Raw genomic sequence first — 25,922 nt, 5'->3', positions numbered from 1 at the left:
TCTGTACTCACTGGAATTTAGAAAGATGAATGGAGATCTCATTGAAACCTTTCAAATTTGAAAGGCCTAGACAGAGCAGATGTGTAAAGGATGTTCCCCATTGTGGGAGAATCTAGGATGAGCCTAGAGGGGCATCCATTTGAAACGGATGCGGAGAAACTTATTTAGCCAGGTGTGGTGAATTTGTTAACACGGGCAACTGTGGAGGCCAGGCATTGGGTGTTTTTAAAGGAGAGATTGATAGGTTCTTGACTGGACATGGCATCAAAGGTTACAGGGAGAAGGCCAGGAAGTGGGGCTGAAGAGGGGATAAAGGATCAGCCATGATTGAATGGCAGAGCACACTCAATGGGCCAAATGGCACAATTCTGCTCCTCTGTCTTGTGGTTTACTGGAATCCGGCCCTTCGGCCCAACTGATCCAATTTGACCAAGTTGTCCACTCAATCTCATCCCACTTGCCTGCAATTTATCCCTATATCCCTCTAAACCAATGGGTCCCAACTTGGGATTCACAGATCCCCTTGGCATTTTTTTTTTTAAAAGGTTGGGAACCCCTGCTCTTAAGCCTGTCCTATCCATGTACCTATCCAATATCTAAATATTGTAATCGTACCTACCTCTGCGAGTTCCTCATACAGATCGTCCAATATATCACCACCCTCTATGGGGGAAGAAAGTTGCCCCTTCCAGATTTTTCACTTCCGAAGACAGGAATAATGTTCGTAGTACATTCCCATTATATCCTGCTGTTGGTCAGTCCCAAGGACAGGCTACTTTTGACAGAATAAATTTGGAGAAGGTACATTTATGCAGTGCACCAGTGATGATGCTATCTTCTTTCTCGGCAAGGCCGCCAGCCACTGCGCTTCCAGGAAAACCTTCTGTCCTCAGCGGTGGCAGAACTGAACTACGGACTGTGCCTGATGCTGAAAGAAGCCCGCAACCCAGAGGGGGATGCCTATGATCCAGACATGCTCTACTATATCTGTCTCTGCATTCAAAAGGTATGAAGATTGAGTAAATAGGTCAAAATTTCAAGCAAGCCTGATCTCACTGTGTGCAGTCTGTTTTCATGTAACCTATTGAAGTAAATAAAATACTACAGAAGTTGAGATTTGGGGGGAAATGCAGTAGAAAAAGCTGGAAATACTGGGCATTTGTTGGTAGAGAGAAACAGTCTGTCAAAAGTAGAATACTGAGAAAAGTGAGTTTAGTTGTGTAGAGTGGGAGAAGTGTGTCAACAAGTGGTTGAGTGTCCAGCTAATGAATCTGGGCCTGTAGTGTCCACTGAATTAAACAGTTTTGGATAATCATCCCTTCTGGTATGTTGGAATTGGTAATCCACCTGTAATATCTGTCCATTCCTCTCTCCAGATGCTATCTCACCAATTGTATATTTCCAACAACTTCTCTCCTCTCTCACAGAAACATAGAAAACCTGCAGCATAGTACAGGCCCCTCAGCCCATAATGCTGTGCCAAACATGTACTTATTTTAGAAATTACCTAGGGTTACCCATAGCCCTCTGTTTTTCTAAGCTCCATGTACCTATCCAGGAGTCTCTTAAAAGACCCTATTGTATCCGCCTGCACCACAGTCACCAGCAGCTCATTCCACACACTCATCACTCTGTGTATTTAAAAACAAACATTCTCCCGACATCTCCGCTGTACCTTCTTCCAAGTATTTTAAAACTGTGCCCTCTGGTGTTGGCCATTTCATTCCTGGGGAAAAGCCTCTGACTATCCATGCGATCAATGCTGTTCATATCAATTCTTGGACACCTCTATCAGGTCACCTCTCGTCTTTCATCACTCCAAGGAGAAAAGGCCAAGTTCACTCAACCTATTCCCAATTGAGGCAACATCCTTGTAAATCTCCTCTGCACCCTTTCTATGGTTTCCACGTCCTTCCTGTAGTGAGGCAACCAGAACTGAGCACAGTACTCCAAGTGGGGTCTGACCAGGTTCCTGTACAGCTGTAACATTGCCTCTCAGCTCTTGAACTCAAATCCCATGGTTGATTAAGGCCAGTGCACCGTATTCCTCCTTAACCACAGAGTCAACCTGAGTAGCTGCTTTGAGCGTCCTATGGACACAGAACCCAAGATCCTTCTGATCCTCTACACTGCCAAGAGTCTTGCCATTAATACTATATTCTGCCATCATATTTGACCTACCAAAATGAACCACCTCCCACTTACATGTGTTGAACTCTATATGCCACTTCTCAGCCCAGTTTTGCATCCTATCAGTGCCCTGCTATAACCTCTGACAGCCCTCCACACTATCCACAACAACCCCAACCTTTGTGTCATTTAGCAAATTTACAAACCCATCCCTCCATACTATACCTCTCCAAATGTTCGTAAATCTTGCCTTTCAGGATCTTCTCCAACTCTCCAACCACTGAAGTAAGACTCACTGGTCTGTAATTTATTGGGCTATCTCTACTCCTTTTCTTGAATAAGGAGACAACATTTGCAACCCTCCAATCCTCCAGAACCTCTCCCATCTCCATTGATGCAAAGATCATTGCCAGAAGCTTGGCAGTCTCCTTTCTCTCCTCCCACAGTAGCCTGGGGTACATCTCATCCAGTCCTGGAGACTTGTCCAACTTGATGCTTTCCAAAAGCTCTAGCACATCCCCTTTCTTAATATCTATATGCACAAGCTATTCAGACCGCTGTAAGTCATCCCTACAATTGCCAAGATCCTTTTCCATAGTGATTACTGAAGTAAAGTATCCACGAAGTACCTCTGGTTTCATACGCACTATTCCACTGTCACACTTGATTGGTCCTATTCTGTCACACCTTATCCTCTTGAGCTTCACATACTTGTAGAATGCCTTGGTGTTTTCCTTAATCCTGTCCACCAAGGCCTTTTCATGGCCTCTTCTGGCTCTCCTAATTTCATTCTTAAGTTCCTTCCTGCTAGCCTATAATCTTCTAGATCTCTATCATTAACTAATTTTTTTTAACCTTTTGTAAGCTTTTCTTCTTGACTAGATTTTCAACTGCCTTGGTACACCATGGTTTCTGTACCCTGCTGTCATTTCCCTGTCTCATTGAACGTGCCTATGCAGAACACCATGCAAATATCCCCTGAACATTTGCCACATTTCTGCTGTACATTTCCCTGAGAACATCTGTTCCCAGTTTATGCTTCCAAGTTCCTGCCTGTTAGTTTCATATTTCCCCTTACTCCGCTTAAATGCTTTCCTAACTTGTTTGTTCTTGTATCTCTCCAATGCTATGGTAAAGGAGATAGAATTGTGATCACTGTGTCTAAAATGCTCTCCCACTGAGAGACCTGACACCTGACCAGCTTCATTTCCCAATACCAGATCAAATACAGCCTCTCCTTGTTACTTATCTACATATTACCTAACAAACTCCACCCCATCTAAACCCCTTGCTCTAGGGAGGTACCAATCAATATTTGGGAAATTATAATCTCCCACCACGACAACCCTATTATTATTATTATTACCTTTTCAGAATGTCTGCTTATCTACTCCTTGATGTCCTTGTTACTATTTTGTGTGTGTGTGTATATAAAAACACCCAGAAGAGTTATTGACCCCTTCCTGTTTCTAACTTCTAGACTCAGTAGACAATCTCCATGACTTTCTCCTTTTCTGCAGCTGCCCCCAACTCTTTTGCCTCCCTCCCTGTCCTTTCTGAAACATCTAAAGCCTAAATCTCATTGGCACTAAAGCCAGTTGTCAGCTGGACAATAGTCTGCATCCTATTGCAGTTACTTCCTGTTTTCCTGTCCTCTGCATCTTGTTTTCTCACTTCTCCAGTTCTCCTGAAATAACAGCTGTTTCTCTCTCTACAGAACCTGCTGAGTATTCTGTTTTTATTGCGCACAATCATTTATTCCTTTGTGAAAACAAAGTTGTAAGTTGATGGATCTATTTGGTGGGGGCAGTCGGTGCCTGTGAAGGGGAAAAACTTGGCTGCTTAATGAACTCTTCAGCTGTATACACATCATACTTGGGGAGCACAGTAGTGTAGTGGTTAGCATGGTAGTCTACAGTACGGGCAACGCAGGCTCAATTCCCGCAGCTGCTTGTAAGGAGTTTGTGCATTCTCCCTGTGACTGTATGGGTTTCCTCCTGGTGCTCCAGTTTCCTCCCACAATCAAAAGATGTACCGGTTGGCTGGTTAATTGGTTATTATAAATTGTTCCATGAGTGGGCTAGGATTAAATTGGGGGATTCTGGGTAGAGTGGCTTGATGGGCCAGAAGGGCCCATTTTACACTGTATCTCCAAAAAATAAAATAAATTGTCAACCAGTTTCTTTGTGCCTGACTTGCTGGGTGCTTGCTGCTTTTTGTTTCAACTTTCCATCATTTGCAGAGATTCAATACCTGATTTAATGTTAAATTGAAAATTTCTCTAACTTTTTTGCAGTATCTATTTGAAAATGGCAGAGTAGATGATATATTTTCAGATATCTACTATACAAAGTTCACTGAAAAACTACAGGAAGTGTTAAAGGACTGGCAACCTCAGGTCAGCTCTCTGGGTAAGTGATGCTGTAGGTTCTTCACTACAGCCACATGTGTTTAACCGTTGCCTTATTTTTAGAAAATGGTTGTCCCTTGAAATAATAGTGTATTGCTGTGACATGGAGGGGCTGTGTTCTAACAGAAATTTTCTGTAACATGATCCCTCTTCTCCAGTGGGTGTACAGATGACAGGCAAGGAAATTCTAATTGTAGGTAGAAGAGAAAAGGTTGTAATTTTAATTACTAGATTGACTTGCAGCTGTTCCATTGCTGGATAAAGTATTGTTGTATAATTGTCAATAGAAGAGATTGCCTTGTCAGTTGCCAAAGCAAATCCCTTAAGTGGCTTCCTGCTGTGAACTGGCAGCCTGCAATCATTGCTCTTTGCAAACCAGTTCTTGTACATTTGTGAAAATAAATTTACATAAGAGTGAATTTTACTCAATACTCAATGTTTGGTGTTTTTGTGAATTCTGTAAGTGATTTTTTTTTTAGCTGTTTTATAACCTTAGTAATCTTATAAATATCTACAAGGTCTCCCCTTGGGATCTGCTTCTCCAAAGAAAACAATCCAAGTTTGTAATCTCTCCTAATAAGCACATGCTCTCTAATCTAGGCAGCATCCTGGTAATTTTTCTCTGTGCTCTCCAAAGAACATACAGGGTAAATGGTAGGGCATTGAGGAATGCAGAGAGATCTAGGAATAACAGTGCATAGTTCCCTGAAGGTGGAGTCTCATGTAGATAAGGTGGTGAAGGCGGCTTTTGGAACGCTGGCCTTTATATCAGAGCATTGAGTACAGAAGTTGGGATGTAATGTTAAAATTGTACAAGGCATTGGTTAGGCCAAATTTGGAATATTGTGTACAGTTCTGGTCACCGAATTATAGGAAAGATATCAATAAATTAGAGAGAGTGCAGAGACGATTTACTAGGATGTTACCTGGGTTTCAGCACTTAAGTTACAGAGAAAGGTTGAACAAGTTAGGTCTCTATTCATTGGAGCGTAGAAGGTTGAGGGGGGATTTGATCAAGGTATTTAAAATTTTGAGAGGGATAGATAGAGTTGATGTGAATAGGCTGTTTCCATTGAGAGTAGGGGAGATTCAAACGAGAGGACATGATTTGAGAGTTAGGGGGCAAAAGTTTAAGGGAAACATGAGGGGGTATTTCTTTACTCAGAGTGATAGCTGTGTGGAATGAGCTTCCTGTAGAAGTAGTAGAGGCCAGTTCAGTTGTGTCATTTAAGGTAAAATTGGATAAGTATATGGACAAGAAAGGAGTGGAGGGTTATGGGCTGAGTGTGGGTAGGTGGGACTAGGTGAGATTAAGAGTTCGGCACGGACTAGGAGGGCCGAGATGGCCTGTTTCCATGCTGTGATTGTTATATGGCTATATTAATAGCCTCTATGCACTTCCTGTAATAGGGTTACCAGAATTGAATGTAATGAGGCTTAATCAATTTTTTAAAGCTGCATTGTAACTTCCTGACTCTTGAATTCAGTGTCTTGGCTAATGAAGAAAGTACATGTGCTGTGTTTACCACTGTCTATCTGTGCAGACATTTTCAGGCAGCTGTTGACATAAATGCCCACAATGTTCAGCAGAACACCACAACCAACAAAAGGAAGTCCTGTTATTACCCACCCACCCATAATCATGGGCAGTCCTTCAGCTCCAGGACAGATCTCCAGGCTTTGGCAGTTGGGTTTCAACTTCCTTTAACCTTTGGTCTTTGATCTTTGATATCATCCCCAGGGCTAGCTGCTGACAGGACCTGAACTCTAGGTGCACTGACTGTGGTCCTTGTGCTATACTTGTTTAGGACCTTGCCCACATCCTCTGCCTCCAAGCATGCTTCCTCCTCTATCCTTGAATGGTCCTGATCCCTCTCTCGTTATTCCTGAATGTTAATATTTGCTGACTTACTACCAAAGCATTTAATGTTACCCCTCACTCTCCTGTCACCAGTCCTCCACACCATTGTGGGCTTACTGCCCCAGCATTTAGTATTACTCCTCACTCACTTGTCCTGTCACCAGTCGTCCGCAGTCTGGTTTCACATAAACTAAATCATTTTCTGTCTTTGGATGAAAATATACTTTTCCAGAAAGACCACCTGACTATCAGATCCTCGGTTCCCAACTATGTCTTCCATTTTATCTCTCTTCTAAAGTTAACCATCCAGGAACATTCTTGATCTTGGTCACTTTGCAACTACATCCCTGCAATCACTGTTGAATTGCCCCATTCAATTCTATTTGTGAAATTAATTCACCTGCCTGCTTATAAATCGTCTTTTAATTCATGCATTAAAACTGGCCAGTTTGCCTCACTGATTTAAGTTTTGTTAAACTTTTGGTTTTAAGCTTTTATGTGCACTCTACTTCCTATTATTTGTACTTTTGAAAAGTTTAGAAAACAGCTAGATGTTAAAATGTATATCCTGCCTAAATTTTTATACTTCAACCTTTACCAATTTTTTATTTCTAAAGCTTTTTTGATTCATTAGATTCTATTGTTTCATCCTATCTCTGGAAGGGCAAACATTCCAGACTTAAAGTTCACCTTCAAAAACCTAAAAAGGAAGCTGGTCTGGCCTTGCCCAATTTTTGTTTATATTACTGGTCAGCCAACATATGCTGTCTTACTTTTTGGACTTTCTTTCATAATCAGCCTGACTGCCCAAAATGGGTGGCAATGGAGTTGAACCCTAGTGAGGATTTTTCCATTTCTGCACTTCTTGGATCTGCACTTCCTTGTCATTTGCCTAGACTAATTGTTAGTCCTCTTGTTAGATGTTCTTTGAGAATAAGGGCTCAGTTCAGAAGATGTAATGGCCTTCACGGTTTCTCTCTTTCTAGTCCTATTTTACATAACCATCTTTTTTGACCTCCTATGCAAGACTTAACATTTCATGACTGGTACAGAAAGGGCATTAGGTGCATTGAAGATCTTTTCATTGATAATCGTTCTGCAACTTTTGAACAACTCTGCAAAGTTTAACCTACTAAATACTCATTTCTTTAGATATCTTCAAATAAGACATTCTACTTGCCCTTTAATATCAAACTTTCTTGAGATGCCCGAGAAAAACGTTGTGGTCTTGTTTCTTTGTATAAACCCATTGGGCAAAGGTTTAATATCTACCATTCGCGATAGGTTAGTGACCTTGAGGCATGTCCCCTTTGATAAAATCAGAACTGTCTGGGAGCGTGATTTAAATATTTCTCTGTCCGATGAGGCTTGGGATTCAATTCTTAAATCAGTTAACTCAACCTCTTTATGTGCCTTTTTCAGTTCAAGGTTGTACATATGGCTCATAGGTTTAAAACTAAATTATCGCGGTTCTATCCTGATATTAGTCCCTTTTGATAAGTGTAAAGGGGGCGAGGTTTCTCTTATTCATATATCCTAGTTTGGAGAAATTTTGGAGGGATGTTTAACTTTATCCCATATTCTTAATTGCCATTTAGAACCTAACCCTTTGCTCTTTTTGGCACCTTAGGTGAAGTTGACATGCATTTGAGTCCGACTAAACGTCAAACATTATCTTTTTCATCTCTTTTGGCTAGACGTTTAGTTCTTGGGTGAAGAGATGTTGCCCCACCCACTCATGCTCAATGGCTTAGAGACATTATGTCCTGTAGAAACTTATTAAAAAAAAATTAATAAAAAAGAAACGAAAACATCTAGATGGCAGATGAGCTGATTGGGACATGGGAAGCTTGTTTTACATTGACTACCATTGCTGAGTTCTGATCAGGTTAACTGTCCCTCTTGCTGAGTAACTTGCTCTCAGAAAATCTTAGCTCTGGTTCCCAAGATGGCATTGATGTTCCCAACTTAGCCAGAGGCTCTCGGAAGTACTTACTAAATAGCTAGTATCTAGTCATGTAACATTTATAATGTGATGTATTGTTTAATAGGTTACATCATCCCCAGTCACATCACTGAGGAGATGCTGTGGGAATGCAAACAGCTCGGGGCTCACTCACCTTCCACTCTCCTCACAACCCTCATGTTCTTCAACACCAAGTGAGTACCACCAATGCTGCTATTCAGTGTCTGTTTGCATTTATGGTTTGCATTTATATGTTATAAAGCTGATGCCATGAATATACCATATTCTTGTGCAAACAATTACGGATAGCATGATCCCATGTGCGTTTGGGAAAAGTGTATCTGCTTCACACTGGGAAGTATGCTTCAGTTTTGTCTCCTATGTTTTGGTGCGGAGCTAAAATAATTCTCACCTCCACATAGAGGGGAAGCTCCATTAAATTTTAAAAAATAATAAATGTAAGTCCTTCATTTGAAAAGGGAGTGGAAGGGAAAGCAAAAATGGATATAAACCTATTGGTTTTAAAGTTTAGAATTTATCCCACATGAATGGCAGAACCAAATCTGCAATATTCAGGCTGATGTGGTCAACTTTTTTAGGCAAAAATGATTTTAAAAAGTTAATGCACAGCATTTCAAAGTTCAGGTTAATCAGCAAAGTTAGATGGCTTTGAGAAAAGGAATAGTTTCCAACCAATTTATTAGAGCTTTTTGAAGAAGTAACACTATGACTCTAAGAGACATGTTGTGGGTGAAGAGGAACAAGCAGATGTCCGCTCACATTTCTATTAGTCATTTAAAAACCTGGCAACAGTTATAGTGGAACAGAAAATTCCCAGGCTCTTTGGTACCATGTTGGTGTGGGTAGGCATGGGGCTGGTGGTGGGGTCTCGGTTTTACAATTTCTATAAATAATATGGATGAGAAGAGCTGAAGGTTTAGCTGTGGACATCACAAAAGACTGGTAAATCAATAGGAAAGTGAATTGTGAAGACGGCATAAGGAGGCTGTAAAGAGAAATGGGTGAAGTGAGTGTGCAGAGGTCCCTCAAATGGTGTATACTGTAGGAAATGTGATATTATCCACTTTGGCAGCACAAATAAAGTTTATCCAAATACAGAGGGGTGCAGTGTCCTTGTGCATGGTTTGCAAAGAACAAGTATGTAGGAATGGCAGAATATAGTATTAATGGTAAGATTCTTGGCAGTGTGGAGGATCAGAGGGATCTTGGGGTCCAAGTCCATAGGACGCTGAAAGCAGGTTGACTGTGTGGTCAAGAAGGCTGTGGTGTATTGGCCTTCATCAACCATGGGATTGAGTTTAGAAGCAGAGAAATAATGTTGCAGCTATATAGGACCCTGGTCAGACCCCACTTGGAGTACTGCGCTCAGTTCTGGTCGCCTCACTATAGGAAGGACGTGGAAACCTCAGAAAGGGTGCAGAGGAGATTTACAGGGATGTTGCCTGGATTGGAGAACATGCCTTATGAGATCAGGTTGAGTGAACTCAGCCTTTTCTCGGAGTGAAGGAGGATGAGAGGTGACCTGATAGAGGTGTATAAGATGATAAGAGGCATTGATCAGAGGCTTTTTTCCCCAGAGCTGAAATGGTTGCCACGAGAAGACATAGGTTTAAGGTGCTGGGAAGTAGGTACAGAGGAAATGTCAGGGGTAAATTTTTTACTTTGGGTGGTGAGTGCGTGGAATGGGCTGCCGGCAACAGTGGTGCAGGCGGATACAATAGTGTCTTTTAAGAGACTTTTAGACGGGTACATGGAGCTTAGTAAAATAGAGGACGATAGGTAAACCTAGTAGTTTCTGAGGTAGGGACATGTTCGGCACAACTTTGTGGGCCAAAGGACCTGTATTGTGCTGTAGGTTTTCTGTTTCTATGTATAGCAAAATTTCGTCTTGTTCTCTTTGTTCAGGTACTTCCTATTGAAGAGTGTGGAACAGCACATGAAACTGGCCTTCTCAAAGGTGGTTCGACAGACAAAAAAGAACCCAGTCAATCCCAAGGACAAAAGCACAAGTATTCGTTATCTGAAAGCATTGGGTCTCCATCAGACTGGTCAGAAAGGTCAGCACCTACCTGTCTCAAACTATTTGTATGTCATTGGGAAGCAGTTTTCCTGACAATTCCCTCCCTGGGAGTCCTCCACGTTTACACAACAAAGATTGGATGTTTGGTTTCCAAAATTAGTTCCTAAATCTCAGTAAATGCTAAGCATAAATGGTTGTGCAGCTGGAAAACTGGGCATTTGAAACACACTGGTTTGGTAGTTTAAATCTGTTACTTGTTCATTACTTGTTAGTACTTTGTTCATGGTTTTGCTTCATCCCAGAGATTGCATATGCAACAAGGGGGTGAATCTCTGAAACTCTGGAGAAAGTACTTCCAGCTCTAAAGGGAGACATTTACACAAGATGCACACAAGGCTGACAGTTCCTAGTTTATTAAGAATGGTCGCAGAACTCAAAGTCAAAGTAAATTTACACTCAAAAGTACTTGTGTCACCATATACAACGCTGAGGTTTATTTTCTTGTGGTCATACTCAGTTCAAGAAATTCAATAAAATGAATGAAAGACTGCACTCAACAAGAAGGACAAACAGTCAGTGTGCAATAGACAAACTGCAAATACAATAATAAAACACATGATGAGAGGATGCTTTGAGTCTAGAGGTTGTGAAACAGTTCATTGATGGGGTGAGTGAATTTGAAAGAGGTTGTGCTCTTTTGGTTCAAAAGCCTGATGGTTGAGGGGTGATAACTGTTCCTGAACCTGGTGCGCTGATGGCAGTGGCAAGAAGAGAGCACGAACTGCGTGGTGGGGTCACTGATGGTGGATACTGCTTTTTTGCGATAATGTTTCATTTAGATGTGCTCAATGGTGGAAATGGTTTTGCACTCTCTGCCACACATCACTAGAAGTTTAACAAAGTTTTAGATATCATGCTGAATCTTCACAAATTACTAAGGAAGTAGAGGTGCTGCTGTGTTTTCTCCGTAATTGCACTTGTGTGCTGAGCCCAAGACAAGTTCTCCAAAATGATAACACCGAGGAATTTAAAGTTGCTGACCCTCTTCACCTCTGGTCTCCTGATGAGAGCTGGCTCATGGAACTTCTGGTTTCCTCCTCCAGAAGTGAATAAACAGCTCCTTGATTTTTCAGTCTCCCTCCTATATGCCAATTTGTCACCACCTTTGATTCAGCATCAGCAAACTTAAATAAGGCATTGGAGCTTCATAAGTATAAAGCAATTAGAGCAGGAGGGCTAAGTACACAGCCTTGTGGTGCACCTAAGCTGATGGAGATCATGGAGGAGATGCTGCTAATCACAAAGATATAGATGTAGACCATCAGGCATCTCGAGCTGGTCCCACCAGTCATAGAGCTTTACAGGCCTTTTGGCCCAACTTACCCAGTTCCAGCAAGTTGCCCTGAGTTTTCCTGCATTTGGCTCGTATCCCTCTAAGCATTTCATGTTTATATACCTATCCAAATATCTTTAAAATATTATTAGTGCACCTGCCTCTACCACTTTCACTGGCAGCTCATTTCATATACCCACCATCCTCTGTATGAGAGGAGTTGTCCCTCAGGTGCCTTTAAATCTTTCTCCCTCACCTTCAATCTATGCCCTCTAAATTTGCTATATCTTGGGGGAAAGACAGTGACTATACACTTTATCTAGGCCCCTCATGACCTTGTAAGGTCACTCCTCAGCCTCCTCCATTCCAAGAAAAACAGTCCTAGCTTCAGTCCTTCAATCCTGGTGACATCCTTGTGAATCTTTCCTGCTAAGTGAATTCCTTCTTGTAGTGTGTCTGCCCACAATACTGTTAACTGCAGTCACACCAATGTCTTGTACAGCTGCAACATGATGTCCCAACTCTTGTACTCAGTGACCTGAATGAAGGTAAATGTGCCAAGCTCTATCTTCACCATTCTTTTTGCCTGTGTCACCACTTGTGTCTCTTGGTTTCTCTGTTCTATAACGCTCCCCAAGGCCCTACCAGTCACTATGTCCTGGCTTGGTTTAACTTTCCAAAATGTATCGATGGACAAGGGCAACATCAATTAACTATCTGGTCTGCAGCCAGGTTCAGAGATTCACAGCTCCATAGAGAAGAAACGCTAACCCAATTCTGAATTAATCTTGGTAAATGAAACCTGCTCTGCTCCTCTCTCTTGTAATCCAGGCACGCTGATGGAATTGTTGGTGTTGGTCACTGTATCTGAATTGGGATGACCTGGTTTAAATGTGAAAATGTCTGTTAAGCCTTAAATCATGTCTGAGATTGAAGTGCAGTTGCCTTACAGGTTATTCAGCCTTTCCAACATGTTCTGCCTGGATTAGAGAGTGTCCCTTTTGAGGAGAGGTTGAGTGAGCTACAGCTTTTATCCTTGGAGTGAAGGAGGATGAGAGATGACTTGATAGATGTATGCAAGAGACAGAGATCGAGTAGATAGCCAGAGCTTATTTTCCAGGGCAGAAATGGCTAATATGAGGGGGCATCATTTAAAGTGATTGGAGGAATGCATGGAGGGGAAAGTGTCAGAGGTAGGGTTTATTTTTACTGGTGAGTGCATGGAATATGTTGCCAGGGTGATGGTAGAGGCAGATACATTAGGGACATTTAAGACTCTTAGTTAGGTACATGGATGATTTTAAAAAATGGAGAGCTATGTGGTGGGGAAGGGATAGATGTTGGAATGGGTTGAAGGATTTGCATAACATTGTGGGCTGAAAGGCCTGTACTATACTGTACCCTTTGATTTGTAGCTGTCTCCTCTCCACTATCTCAATAGTGTTCTTGTTCTCTTTGGATAACCTTGATGTCTTTTGTGTCTTAAAATCCAGTTATCTAATCATCCTGAAGGTCAGTGTACTAAACACCCATTTCACCCTCCTGTCTGCCTTCGTTGCTGCTCTCAATGAGCAATGTGCTCTTAAGTTCCTCTTCCATGACATTCCCTAATGCTCTATCATTCATAGTGCAAGTGCAACATTGGTTTGACTTGTCCAAAGTACACCCTTCACATTATCGGTGTTGAAATCTATTTGCCATGCCTCCCCACTTCCCAAATTGATAAGATTCCCTGTAATCTGCAGTAACCTTCACTATCAGCAACACTTAATTCCATGTCATCCCCTGTCTATTTAAATAGCAGAACAACTCTTGGGGCCAATTGGTCTGTCGCTGTTTTCTATACTCGGTGGCCATTTTATCATGTACTTCCTATATCTAATAGTTGCCCCTGAGTGTATGTTCATGGTCTTGTGCTGCTGTAGCCCATCCACTTCAATGTTCAACGTGTCATGTATTCAGAGATGCTCTTCTGCACATCACTTTTGTAATGTATGGTTATTTAAGTTAGTCACCTTTCTGTCAGTTTAAACCAATGTGGCCATTTTCCTCTGACCGCTCATTCAAGGGGCATATGCACCCTTTGAGCTGCCACTCACTGGATATATTTTTTGTTTCTCTCATTGTTCTTTGTATACTTCAGAACAGGGCTTTCAAACTTTTTGTGCGATGAAATTTACAGTAAAGGAGCCATTGGGAGGTAGTGATCATAATATGATGAGCTTTTATCTGCAATTTGAGAAGGACAAGGGCAGATCGGAGGTGTCAGTGTTGCAGATGAACAGGGGAAACTATGGAGCCATGAGGGAGGAGCTGGCCAAAGTTGACTGGACGGATAGTCTAGCAGAAAAGACAGTGGAACAGCAATGGCAGGTATTCTTGGGAATAATGCACAAGGTGCAAAATCAGTTCATCTCCCGGGGAAGGAAGGATTCAAAGGGGGGGGGGGGAGGGGGCCACGGTGGTTGACAAAGGAAGTCAGAGATTGCATAGCATTAAAAAAAAGGAAGTATGACAGAGCTAAGGTGAGTGGGAGGACAGATGATTGGGAAATTTTTAAGGAACAACAGAACTTAACTAAAAAGACAATACGGGGAGAAAAAATGAGGTATGAACACAAGCTAGCCAGGAATATAAAGGAGGGTAACAAAAGCTTTTTTAAGTATGTGAAGAGAAAGAAGATAGTTAAGAACAATGTTGAGCCCTTGAAGAATGAATTGGGTGAAATTGTTATGGGAAACAGAGAAATGGCAGAAGAATTTAATGAGTACTTTAGATCTGTTTTCACTAAGGAAGACGCAAGCAATCTCCCAGATGTATGGATGGGCCAAGGACATAGGGTAACAGGAAATGAAACAGATTGACATTCGGAAGGAAACGTTGATGAGAAAACTGATGGGACTGGAGGCTGACAAATCCCCAGGTCCAGATGGTCTGCACCCGAGGGTACTAAAGGAGGTGGCCCTGGAAATTGCGGATGCATTGGTAATCATTTTCCAATGTTCCTTAGATTCAGGATCAGACCCTGAGGATTAGAGAATGGCTAATGTTATCCCATTTTTTAAGAAAGGAGGGAGGGAGAAAATAGAACTATCGACCTGTCAGCCTGACATCGGTGGTGGGAAAGATGCTAGAGTCCATTATTAAGGATGAAATAGTGGCTTATCTAGATAGCAGTGATAGGATTGGGCTGAGCCAGTATGGATTTACAATAGACAATAGGTGCAGAAGTAGACCATTCGGCCCCTCAAGTCTGCACCGCCATTCTGAGATCATGGCTGATCATTCACTATCAATACCCAGTCCCTGCCTTGGCCCCATATCCCTTGATTCCCCTATCCATCAGATATCTATCTAGCTCCTTGAAAGCATCCAGAGAATTGGCCTCCACCATCTTCCGAGGCAGTGCATTCCACACCTCCACAACTCTCTGGGAAAAGAAGTTTTTCCTCAACTCTGTTTTAAATAACTGACCTCTTATTCTCAATCCATGCCCTCTGGTACTGGACTCTCCCAACATCTGGAACATATTTCCTGCCTCAATCCTATCAAATCCTTTAATTATCTTAAACGTTTCAATCAGATCCCCTCTCAATCTCCTCAATTCCAGCGTGTACAAGCCCAATCTCTCTGCGTAAGACAGCCCTGCCATCCCAGGAATCAACCTAGTGAATCTACGCTGCACTTCCTCAATTGCCAGAATGTCCTTCCTTAAACCTGGAGACCAAAATTGTACACAATATTCCAGGTGTGGTCTCACCAGGGCCCTGTACAAATGCAAAAGAACATCCTTGCTCTTGTACTCAATTCCCTTTGTCACAAAGGTCAACATTCCATTTGCCCTCTTCACTGCCTGTTGCATTTGCTCATTCACCTTCATTGACTGGTGAACTAGGACTCCCAGGTCTCTTTGCATTTCTCCCTTACCGAACTCTACACCGTTCAGACAATACTCTGCCCTCTTGTTCCTGCTTCCAAAGTGGATAACTTCACATTTATTCACATTGAATGACATCTGCCAAGTATCTGCCCACTCACCCAGCCTATCCAAGTCTCCCTGTATTCTCCTAATGTCCTCTTCGCATGTCTCACTGCCACCCAGTTTAGTATCATCAGCAAACTTGCTAATATAGTTTTCAATGCCCTCATCTAAATCGTTGACATAAATCGTAAAGAGCTGTGGTCCCAATACAGAGCCCTGTGGTACCCCACTAGTCACCTCCAGCCAGTCCGAGAAACACCCATTCACTGCTACCCTTTGCTTTCTATCTGCCAACCAGTTTACTATCCATGTTGAAACCCTGCCCCCAATGCCATGAGCTCTGATTTTACTCACCAATCTCCTATGTGGCACCTTATCGAATGCCTTCTGAAAATCTAGATACACAACATCCACTGGCTTACCCTCGTCTAACATCCTTGTTACACCCTCAAAAAACTCCCAACAGATTAGTCAAGCATGATTTGCCCTTGGTAAATCCATGCTGGCTCGGCCTAATCCTATTTCTGCCATCAAGATGTGCCACTATTTCGTCCTTAATAATGGACTCAAGCATCTTCCCCACGACTGACGTTAGGCTAACAGGGCGATAGTTCTCCATTTTCTCCTTCCCTCCCTTCTTGAAAAGTGGGACAACATTAGCCACTTTCCAATCTTCAGGAACTGATCCTGAATGTAAGGAACATTGGAAAATGATTACCAATGCATCCGCAATTTCCTGAGCCACCTCTTTTAGAACCCTCGGATGCAGACCATCTGGACCCGGGGATTTATTAGCCTTCAGTCCTACCAGTCTACTCATCACAGTTTCTTTCCTAATGTCAATCTGTCTCAATTCCTCTGATATCTTATGACCCTGGCCCATCCATACATCTGGGAGATTGCTTGTGTCCTCCCTGGTGAAGACAGATCTAAAGTACGCATTAAATTCTGTTGCCATTTCCCTGTTTCCCATAACAATTTCTCCCAATTCATTCTTCAAGGGGCCAACATTGTTCTTAACTATCTTCTTTCTCTTCACATAGCTAAAAAAGCTTTTGCTATCCCCTTTTATATTCCTGGCTAGACTGAGCTCATACCTGATTTTTTCTCTCCGTATTGCTTTTTTAGTTAAGATCTGCTGTTCCCTAAAACTTTCCCAATCATCTGTATTCCCACTCATCTTAGCCCTGTCATACTTCTTTTTCTTTAATGCTATACAATCTCTGACTTCCTTTGTCAACCACTGTGGCCCCTTCCCCCTCTTTGAATCCTTCCTTCTCATTGGAATGAACTGCTTTTGCATCTTTTGTATTATGCCCAAGAATATCTGCCACTGCTGATCCACTGTCTTTCCTGCCAGGGCATCCACCCATTTAACTTTGGCCAGCTCTTCCCTCATGGCTCCGTAGTCTCCTTTATTTAATTGCAACACTGACACCTCTGATCTGCCCTTATCCCTCTCAAATTGTAGATAAAAACTTATCATGTTATGATCACTACTTCCTAATGGCTCCTTTACTTCAAGATCACTTATCAATTCCTGTTCATTACACATCACCAAGTCCAAAATAGCCTCGTTCCTGGTTGGCTCAAGCACAAGCTGTTCCAAAAATACATCCCTTAGACACTCCACAAACTCCCTATCCTGGGGTCCAGCACCTACCTGATTCTCCCAGTCCACCTGCATGTTGAAATCTCCCATAACGACTGCATTACCTTTAGCACATGCCAATGTTAACTCCCTAATCAACGTACCCAATATCCACGCTACTGTTTGGGGGCCTGTACACAACACCCATTAGGGTCTTTTTACCCTTACTGATCCTCAGCTCAATCCACACAGACTCTACTTCCCCTGTTCCCAAGTCACCTCTTGCTAAGGACTGAATCTCATTCCTCACCAACAGGGCCACCCCACCCCCTCTTCCCATATTTCTGTCTCTACGATAGCACGTATACCCTGGTACGCTCAATTCCCAGGCCTGATCCCCTTGCAGCCATGTCTCCGTTATCCCAACAATATCGTAGTTCCCCATTTTCATCTGAGCTTCAAGCTCATCTGTCTTATTTCTGATACTACGCGCATTCAAGTATAGAATTCTTAGCCCATTCCTCCTCTCTTTGCTTAAAACACTGTCTACTGTACCTAACCCAGCTCCTTGAACTTCCATCGGGCTAATTGCACCCTGAATTTTGATGACCTTCTCAAGATCACCCAAACCTTCTACACATTTAACCCCATGCTCCTTCTGACCAACCCTCTGGATCTGGATCCCTGCCCCCTGCACATCTAGTTTAAACCCCCCCGAGCAGCACTGGCAAACACTCCTGCAAGAATGTTAGTACCCCTCCGGTTCAGATGTAGACCGTCCCTTCGAAACAGATCCCAATGTCCCTGGAACAAAGACCAATTATCCAAAAACCTGAACCCTTTCTTCCTGCACCATGCTCTCAGCCTCGTATTAGTGTGCTTAATCATTCTATTCTTCGCCTCACTCGCACGTGGCACAGGTAGCAATCCCGAGATTGTCACCCTGGAGGTCCTGCCTTTCAGCTTCACTCCTAACTCCCTAAACTCTCTAAACAGGACCCCCTCACTCACCTTACCTACATCATTGGTCCCTACATGGACCACTACATCTGGGTTCATGCCCTCGTTCTCAAGAATAGCCTGCACCCGATCTGAGATGTCCCGGACCCTGGCACCAGGGAGGCAACATACCATCCGAGACTCCCGATCTGCCCCACAAAATCTCCTATCTGCCCCCCTGACTATAGAATCCCCTAAAACTATCGCTCTCTTCTCTTCCCTCCTCCCCTTTCTAGTTGAGGGTTCAACCTCTGTGCCAGAGGCAGGACCACTACAACTCATTCCTGGTAGGTCATCCCCATCAACAGTATCCAGTACGGTATACTTATTGTTAATGGGATTTACCAAGGGTAAATCATGCTTGACTAATCTATTGGAGTTTTTCGAGGATGTAACCAGAAAGTTAGACGGGGGAGATCCAGTGGATGTAGTGTACCTCGATTTTCAGAAGGCATTTGATAAGGTCCCACATAGGAGATTGGTGGGTAAAATCAAAGCTCATAGCATTGGGGGGAAGACATTGACATGGATAAAAAAGGCAGATAGAAAGCAAAGGGTAGCGGTGAATGGGTGTTTCTTGGAATGGCAGGTGGTGACTAGTGGGGTGCCACAGGGCTCGGTATTAGGACCACAGCTGTTTACCATTTACGTTAATGATTTAGATGAAGGCATAGAAAATAACATCAGCAAATTTGCTGATGATAATAAGCTGGGTGGCAGTGTGACATGTGATGAGGATGTTAGGAGAATTCAGGGTGACTTGGATAGGCTGGGTGAGTGGGCAGATACTTGGCAGATGGCGTTTAATGTGATTAAGTGTGAGGTTATCCACTGGGAGTAAGAACAGGAAGGCAGATTATTATCTGAACGGTGTAGGGTTGGGTAAGGGAGAAATACAAAGAGATCTGAGTCCTTGTTCATCAGTCACTGAAGGTGAATGAGCAAGTGCAGCAGGCAGTGAAGAAGGCTAATGGAATGTTGGCCTTTATTACAAAGGGAATTGAGTACAAGAGCAAGGAAATCCTCTTGCATTTGTACAGAGCCCTGGTGAGACCACTCCTGGAGTATTGTGTACAGTTTTGGTCTCCAGGGTTAAGGAAGGACATCCTGGCTGTAGAGGAAGTGCAGTGTAGATTCACGAGGTTAATTCCTGGGATGTCCGGACTGTCTTACGCAGAGAGGTTAGAGAGACTGGGCTCGTACACGCTGGAATTAAGGAGATTGAGAGGGGATCTGATTGAAACATATAAGATTATTAAGGGATTGGACGAGATAGAGGCAGGAAATATGTTCCAGATGCTGGGAGAGTCCAGTACCAGAGGGCATGGTTTGAGAATAAGGGGTAGGTCATTTAGGACAGAGTTGAGGAAAAACTACTTCTCCCAGAGAGTTGTAGGGGTCTGGAATGCACTGCCTCGGAAGGTAGTGGAGGCCAATTCTCTGGATGCTTTCAAGAAGGAGCTAGATAAGTATCTTATGGATAGGGGAATCGAGGGATATGGGGACAAGGCAGGAACCGGGTATTGATGGTAATTGATCAGCCATGATCTCAAAATGGCGGTGCAGGCTCGATGGGCCGAATGGTCTACTTCTGCACCTATTGTCTATTTAAACAATAAACAAGGGTCTGTAAACCACAGGTTGGGAACCCCTATGCTAGAGACTGTTGTGGGTGAAAATCCCAGGAGATCATCAGCAGTTTGTGAGATGATCAAACCCCTCCATCTCGCAGCAACGATCCTTCTACAGTCATAGTCACTTGGGTCACATTTCTTCCCCATTCTGATGTTTGGTCTGAACAACAACTGAATCTGTTGACCATGTCTGCATGTGTTTATGCATTGAGATGCTATCACCTGATTAGCTGTTTACATGTTTGCATTAACAAGCAGGTTAACTTGGCCACTCAGTGTATGTTGATACTGCAGTATCCTCTACTCCCACCTTGGTGCCTCTGATATGGACCTCACAGCTCTCAGAATAGGAGTCACTTGATTAGGGATACTAGAATTGAGGGAAATTAGTTAGGGGACAGAAAACAGAATCAGTGTTGAGGGTGGGGGGGGGGGTTACTGGTGGGGGTTGGGACTGAACCCTGCCATTTGCAACCTATGCTTAAAGGCTCTGATGGAGGACTGAGTGTAGGCTATCCAATTTTATAAAGAAGTGAAGATGGAGGACAAACTGACAAGAAGAATCCCCAAAGAGAATATAAATGGGAAAGGACAGTGTGGAGTAAATAACTAGGAGCACAAGCTGCCATATATCCATTCAACTCTCTGCACCATTCAGGAAGATTTTGGCTGCTCAAACCTTGCCTTGAACTAAGATGGAGCAGCGCCTGTGGAGGCAGAGGTGTGGTAATGGCCCATGCCAGGACTGAATCAGGATATTGTCCTGATCCATTTACTATCCCTCTGCCTCCGCAGATTCTAATCAACCTCCTAAGTTCCTCCAGCAGTTTGGCTCCAGATTCAAGCATTTGTAGTTATGTTTCTCTCTTTTTTTTCTCTTCCCCCCCCCCCCCCCCCGTCACCATTCAGCCTGCCCCCACACCGAGACCACCCCTGCTGAAGCCTTGGTACTCTCATCCCAAGCCCTTCTGAGAGCAGACACTTATACTAGAGTTCACTGTCTCGCTAAACCTCCTCCTCCAACTTGACATCGGACCTGCTACTAGTTTAGAAGCTGGGGCAAGACAGCAATGGTTTTTGGGGATAGTTGAACAGACTCTGGCAGCATTACTGCCTGTCCCCAGTTGTCTTGGACTTTTCCCAACTTTTTTTATGCCAAGGCTAGTACCAAGGGTTTGTGGACCCCAGATTGGAAATCCCTGATTTGTGTTCAAATACTTTGTTCTCAAAGTGCAGAACATCAGTCCTATGCTGACGTGTAATGTTGATTTGTAATCTGAAATCTGTCTGCGTTTCAGTTACAGATGACATGTATGCAGAGCAGTCGGAGAACCCTGAGAACCCACTGCGCTGTCCCATCAAACTGTATGACTTCTACCTCTTCAAATGGTGAGAATGTTTCTGTAAATGAGGGGCAAATGCCTCCATCCTCAAACTTATTGATGAATTCTCCTATTGCATTCGTGGTTTTTAGCATTGATCTAGCCAGCCACTTGCAGTGGATCAGAGTGATCTCCACTTGGCTGATGCCTGGCTGAATGACACTCGGGGATTGAACTAAACTCTCTTGCACTGTACTTAGAATGAGTTGAGTGCTCTCATGTGACTACCTAGATTTGACAGGGTGGATTCCAGCTGGGTCAGCCAATGAACAGCATTGAGCTATTTCATAGTAATAATTCATTTATTTGTATCAGTGGTTTCCAACTTGTTTTATGCCATGGCCAACAAGCAAGGGGTCTGTGGATCCCACTTTGGGAATCTCTGACATGTATTCAAACAAATACTTTGTCCTCAAAGTGTAGGTGGTCATTTCTTAGAAACATAGAAAACCTACAGCACAGTACAGGCCCTTAGGCCCACAAAGTTGTGCTGAATATGTCCCTACCTTAGAAATTACCTAGGGTTACCCATAGCCTTCTATTTTTCTAAACTCCATGTACCTATCTAAAAGTCTCTTAAAAGACCCTATCATATCCACCTCCACCACCATTGCTGGTAGCCCATTCCATGCACTCACCTCCTCTATACCTACTTCCAAGCACTTTAAACCTGTGCCCTCTTGTGGCAGCCATTTCAGCCTTGAGATAAAGCCTCTGACTATCCACATGATCAATGCCTCTCATCATGTTATACATGTAACACGCTGTAAGGTTTCACTGCTAAGGCTAATGTAATGGCTTCTAAGTAATGTTCCACTGTTAAGGTAATGGTTTCTCTGTAGCAGCAATGTTTGGGTTATGACTAGAGATAAAGGGACTTTGGAATTCAGTGGCTATCCAATGGGAGAAATGTTGTTCGCTCTTGTGTGTCTGGGAGCCGGGTTTCTCGTGGTTCTTTTGCTGAGGAGAGATGAAGAGGGTGGACACATGTGGAAAGAGCTGGTAGACCACCGGACAGAGTGGACTGAGATCTGAGGGTCCGAAGGTCGGCGATGTTCGGAGGAGACCGATGGTGGAAGAATGACTACTGAGTGAGCTCCAACGGGGACTTTGACTTTGGCTCTTTTTGTTTTGTTTATTTTCATTACTAACCCTATATTCAGATTAAGATTCATAAAGTCTATCATTTAATTGCATGTGGTGTACTGTCTGATATTTTGCGTTGTGGGTTTGTAACGAGAGGTACATTACACAGCATCCACACAAACGTGATTACCCAGTTTGGTGGAGCCTAAGGCTGATTACCCTAGATGAACATGAGCTGGGCGAGCCTCAGTGTTAAATACACCTCTATCAGGTCACCTCTCATCCTCTGTCACTCCAAGGAGAAAAGGCCAAGTTCACTCAACCTATTCTAATAAGGCATGCTCCCAAATCCAGGCAACATCCTTGTAAATCTCCTCTGCACCCTTTCTATGGTTTCCACATTCTTCCTATAGTGAAGTGACCAGAACTGAACACAGTACTCCATGTGTGGTCTGTCCAGGGTCCTATATAGCTGCAACAATACCTCTCGGCTCCTAAATTCAATTCCATGATCGATGAAGGTCAATACACCGTATTCTTCTGTGCTGATTCCCTGGCTGGCTGAAAACTGTTCTGCTTTGGGTTCCTTATCTATAAAAGGATGTGCTGGTATTGGAGAGAGCCCAGAGGAGGTTCATGAGAATGATTCTGGGAACGAAAGGATTGGTGTATGAGGTGTTTGATTCTGGGCCTATGCTTGCTGGAGTTTAGAAGAATGAGGGGAATCTTATTGAAACCTATCAAATACTGAAAGGCCTAGATAGTAGGTGTGGAGGAGGTGTTTCCAGTAGTTGGGGGGGGGGGGTGTCTAAGCCTTGAGGGTACAGCCTTAGAATAAAGGGATGTCCATTTAATACTGAAATGATCATCTATTGAGGACAGCCCTTACTATTGCTCATGGTGACGTAGGGTTGTCATGAACTCCCTGAGGACCTGCCACCGGTTGCTTGGACAGTTGTGATGAGTGTGCTCTCACCTGGTGACTGGTGCCAATGGAGGGGGTGTCTTGGTGTGACCTAGGTGACGGGCATTGAATTCTTATCAAACCTGTTGCAAGTCTTACAAGATTGATTTTCCCAAATAACCTGTGATATCTTGTTCAGTCCCCAGAGTGTGAAAGGCAGGAACGACACCTTCTACCTGACGCCCGAGCCTGTGGTGGCTCCGAACAGTCCGATCTGGTACTCAACCCAGCCCATTAGTAAGGAGCACATGGAGCAGATGTTGACTCGGATTCTGACCGTGCGAGAGATCCAGGAAGCTTTTGCCATTGCTGCTGCCAACCTGCACTGAAGCCCAGCTGTGAAGGCGGGCGCACGCACACTATGTGCACTACAAGGGACACTAAGGCCTTTCCGCTGTGTTTCTGTGGAGGCTTCAGGCGGAACCATCGATTGTATATCTTTGGATAACTTAGTATAATATGGTTTCGCTCCAGATACAAGGAGTCTGGCAGTTGCCTTTCTCAAGTGGCAGATTTGATTTCTACTTTATTTTTGATGCGTGGCAGCATTTTGTGCAGCGAGAGGGTCTGCTGACCTCTGGAAACTGTCATGAACTCCAGTGTGAGGACTGCTGAAACCCCTCAGGACGAACTCATCATGTGATTGGTGTGAGACGGATGTATTTGTAATCTTTCTGCCAATTGCTGGCGTAAACCTGGCCTCCACTGAAGAGAATTTAACCTGGACGAGAGAATAGAACGCTGATGAAGGGTTATATAATTAAATGTTTTTCAATACTTAAAACAAAAATAATGTTTTTTAGACTGACTAGAACTGAAGACTTTTCACACATCTGGCCTAGTGTGAGGCCTTAACTCCAGGCAAGATGCAGAGCAAAATAATTGTAATATACTCGTTTACCATTATAAAGAGACCTTTGTTTTTCTGTGTTCTGTTCTGATAGTCTGTGCGACACAGCAAAAATTTCTCTGCCTTGAAAAATGTGTGAGATTTTCATTGTAGTTGAGTGAAGTGCATGTGAGACGGAGGGAGGTCCACACCCTGCACTTGTTCAGTGCCCTGTGAACGCAGTTGCTGCTCTGACAGCCTGGTGTGGTCTGATCATTGTTAAATGGCTGTCAGGTGAAATCATTTCACTTCTGATCGCTAATTCCATTGGCTTGTAGTCACGTCTGTGCACTGATGTCGAGGTTAGGCTGTGGCACTGTTGTTAATATGACTTCAGGGATACAGTAGTGTTTATTGTGGTAGCTAATAGTCATGGTGTAGACACTAACTTTATATTGGATAACTTCTGACTATACTTTGTGCTAGAAAGGTGATATTTGTAATTGCCATATTGCAATACTTGGAGTGTCAGGTTGTCCAGGGTGTGATGTATTGCCCATTACGAGCCACACATATAAAGTTGAATCACAGTCCACACCCACAATGATAACAATGAACTTGTGCGTTACCCACAGGGGAACCAGATTTCCACAAGGTTCCTTGTTGGTTTGAATTAAACAGCCTAGCTGAACTAGCGTTAGGCACTATATGTTCGGAGTACAGCATGCACTTATCAGTCTTTGATTAGTTTGGTAAAGGGTAACATATCTGGCCCTTGGTGTAGCACGGCTAAGATATGTTTATTATTGCCTTGGTATGACTGCCTGCTCAGGTTCTAGTTTACTCTGCACTGAAGCGTGCTGTTCACCATTCCAGATTGCTGAAAAAACTGCAGTGCCACCAGCTGACTGGACAACCTAGTGATTAGTGTTTCAGAGGACACTCTCGGTGAACCTCTATTTTTGGTGTCCCAGGACAGCCCATTCACATTTGGCATGTTGAGTTTTTCCTTTTAATTTGAGTAGCTGGTTGCAGACATTTTTAATTTAGTGATAGAGATGGCCTGTGACCATTGATTGTGGAAGGTGATAAACTTTAATTCATTTTCAGTAACGATAAAGGATCTGCTCCTGTGACAACACATTCTCTGAGCCACCTGCAAGAAACTGTTGGACACCGGGCGGTGGGAAACTCGAGTGCACTGTCACTGTGATTGATAGTGGTTCTCAGTTTCATCACAGTGCAATGGAAATTGCAATGAAGTAGTGTATGTGTGTCTCTCCATTTCCACAGAGCTGACAAGAAAAGCACAGTGCTGGAGAGCAGCTCGTTATCACCCACCACTTCCCTCTGTCCCACACTACCCTTGCACTTCACTCTTTTGCCCAGTAGTTTAGCAGCCATTGTTAAAATCCTGTTTAAAAGAATTGGGATTCAGGGAAAGTTCAGTTTTACTTACCAGAGTTCTCTTTTGCTGAACATGAGGCGGATATCAGAATTAGGTTTAATATCACTGGCATATTCTGTGATATTTGTTTTTTCAGCACACGTGAGGCTGCTTAACAAGATAAAATTCTATGGTCTTACAGGAAAGATACTGGAATGGACAGAGGAATGACTGACAGGCAGCAGGCAACAAGTGGGAATAAAGGAGACCTTCTCTGGTTGGCTGCCAGTGACTAGTGTTCCTCAGGGGTCAGTATTAGGACTGCTA

The 25,922-nt window shown here is 43.3% G+C and overlaps 1 protein-coding gene across 3 annotated transcripts in view; it reads left to right on the top strand.

Annotated features, from left to right (window-relative positions):
- The window catches only part of LOC132377650 (transcriptional regulator QRICH1-like), a 69,674-nt gene extending 45,365 nt beyond the window's left edge, over positions 1–24,309 (top strand). For all 3 annotated transcript variants that reach the window (XM_059943846.1, XM_059943844.1, XM_059943845.1), the window contains 6 exons: positions 852–1,006; positions 4,427–4,541; positions 8,453–8,561; positions 10,294–10,445; positions 21,246–21,336; positions 23,519–24,309. In XM_059943846.1, the coding sequence (XP_059799829.1) occupies positions 852–1,006; positions 4,427–4,541; positions 8,453–8,561; positions 10,294–10,445; positions 21,246–21,336; positions 23,519–23,708 (812 nt within the window). In that variant the 3' untranslated portion in view covers positions 23,709–24,309. The remainder of the gene's footprint in view (positions 1–851; positions 1,007–4,426; positions 4,542–8,452; positions 8,562–10,293; positions 10,446–21,245; positions 21,337–23,518) is intronic.
- The last annotated feature ends 1,613 nt before the right edge of the window (positions 24,310–25,922 follow it).

Source organism: Hypanus sabinus, chromosome 19, assembly GCF_030144855.1.
Source record: "Hypanus sabinus isolate sHypSab1 chromosome 19, sHypSab1.hap1, whole genome shotgun sequence".
Taxonomy (NCBI): Eukaryota; Metazoa; Chordata; class Chondrichthyes; order Myliobatiformes; family Dasyatidae; genus Hypanus; species Hypanus sabinus.
This window is presented reverse-complemented; position numbering and strand designations above follow the sequence as displayed.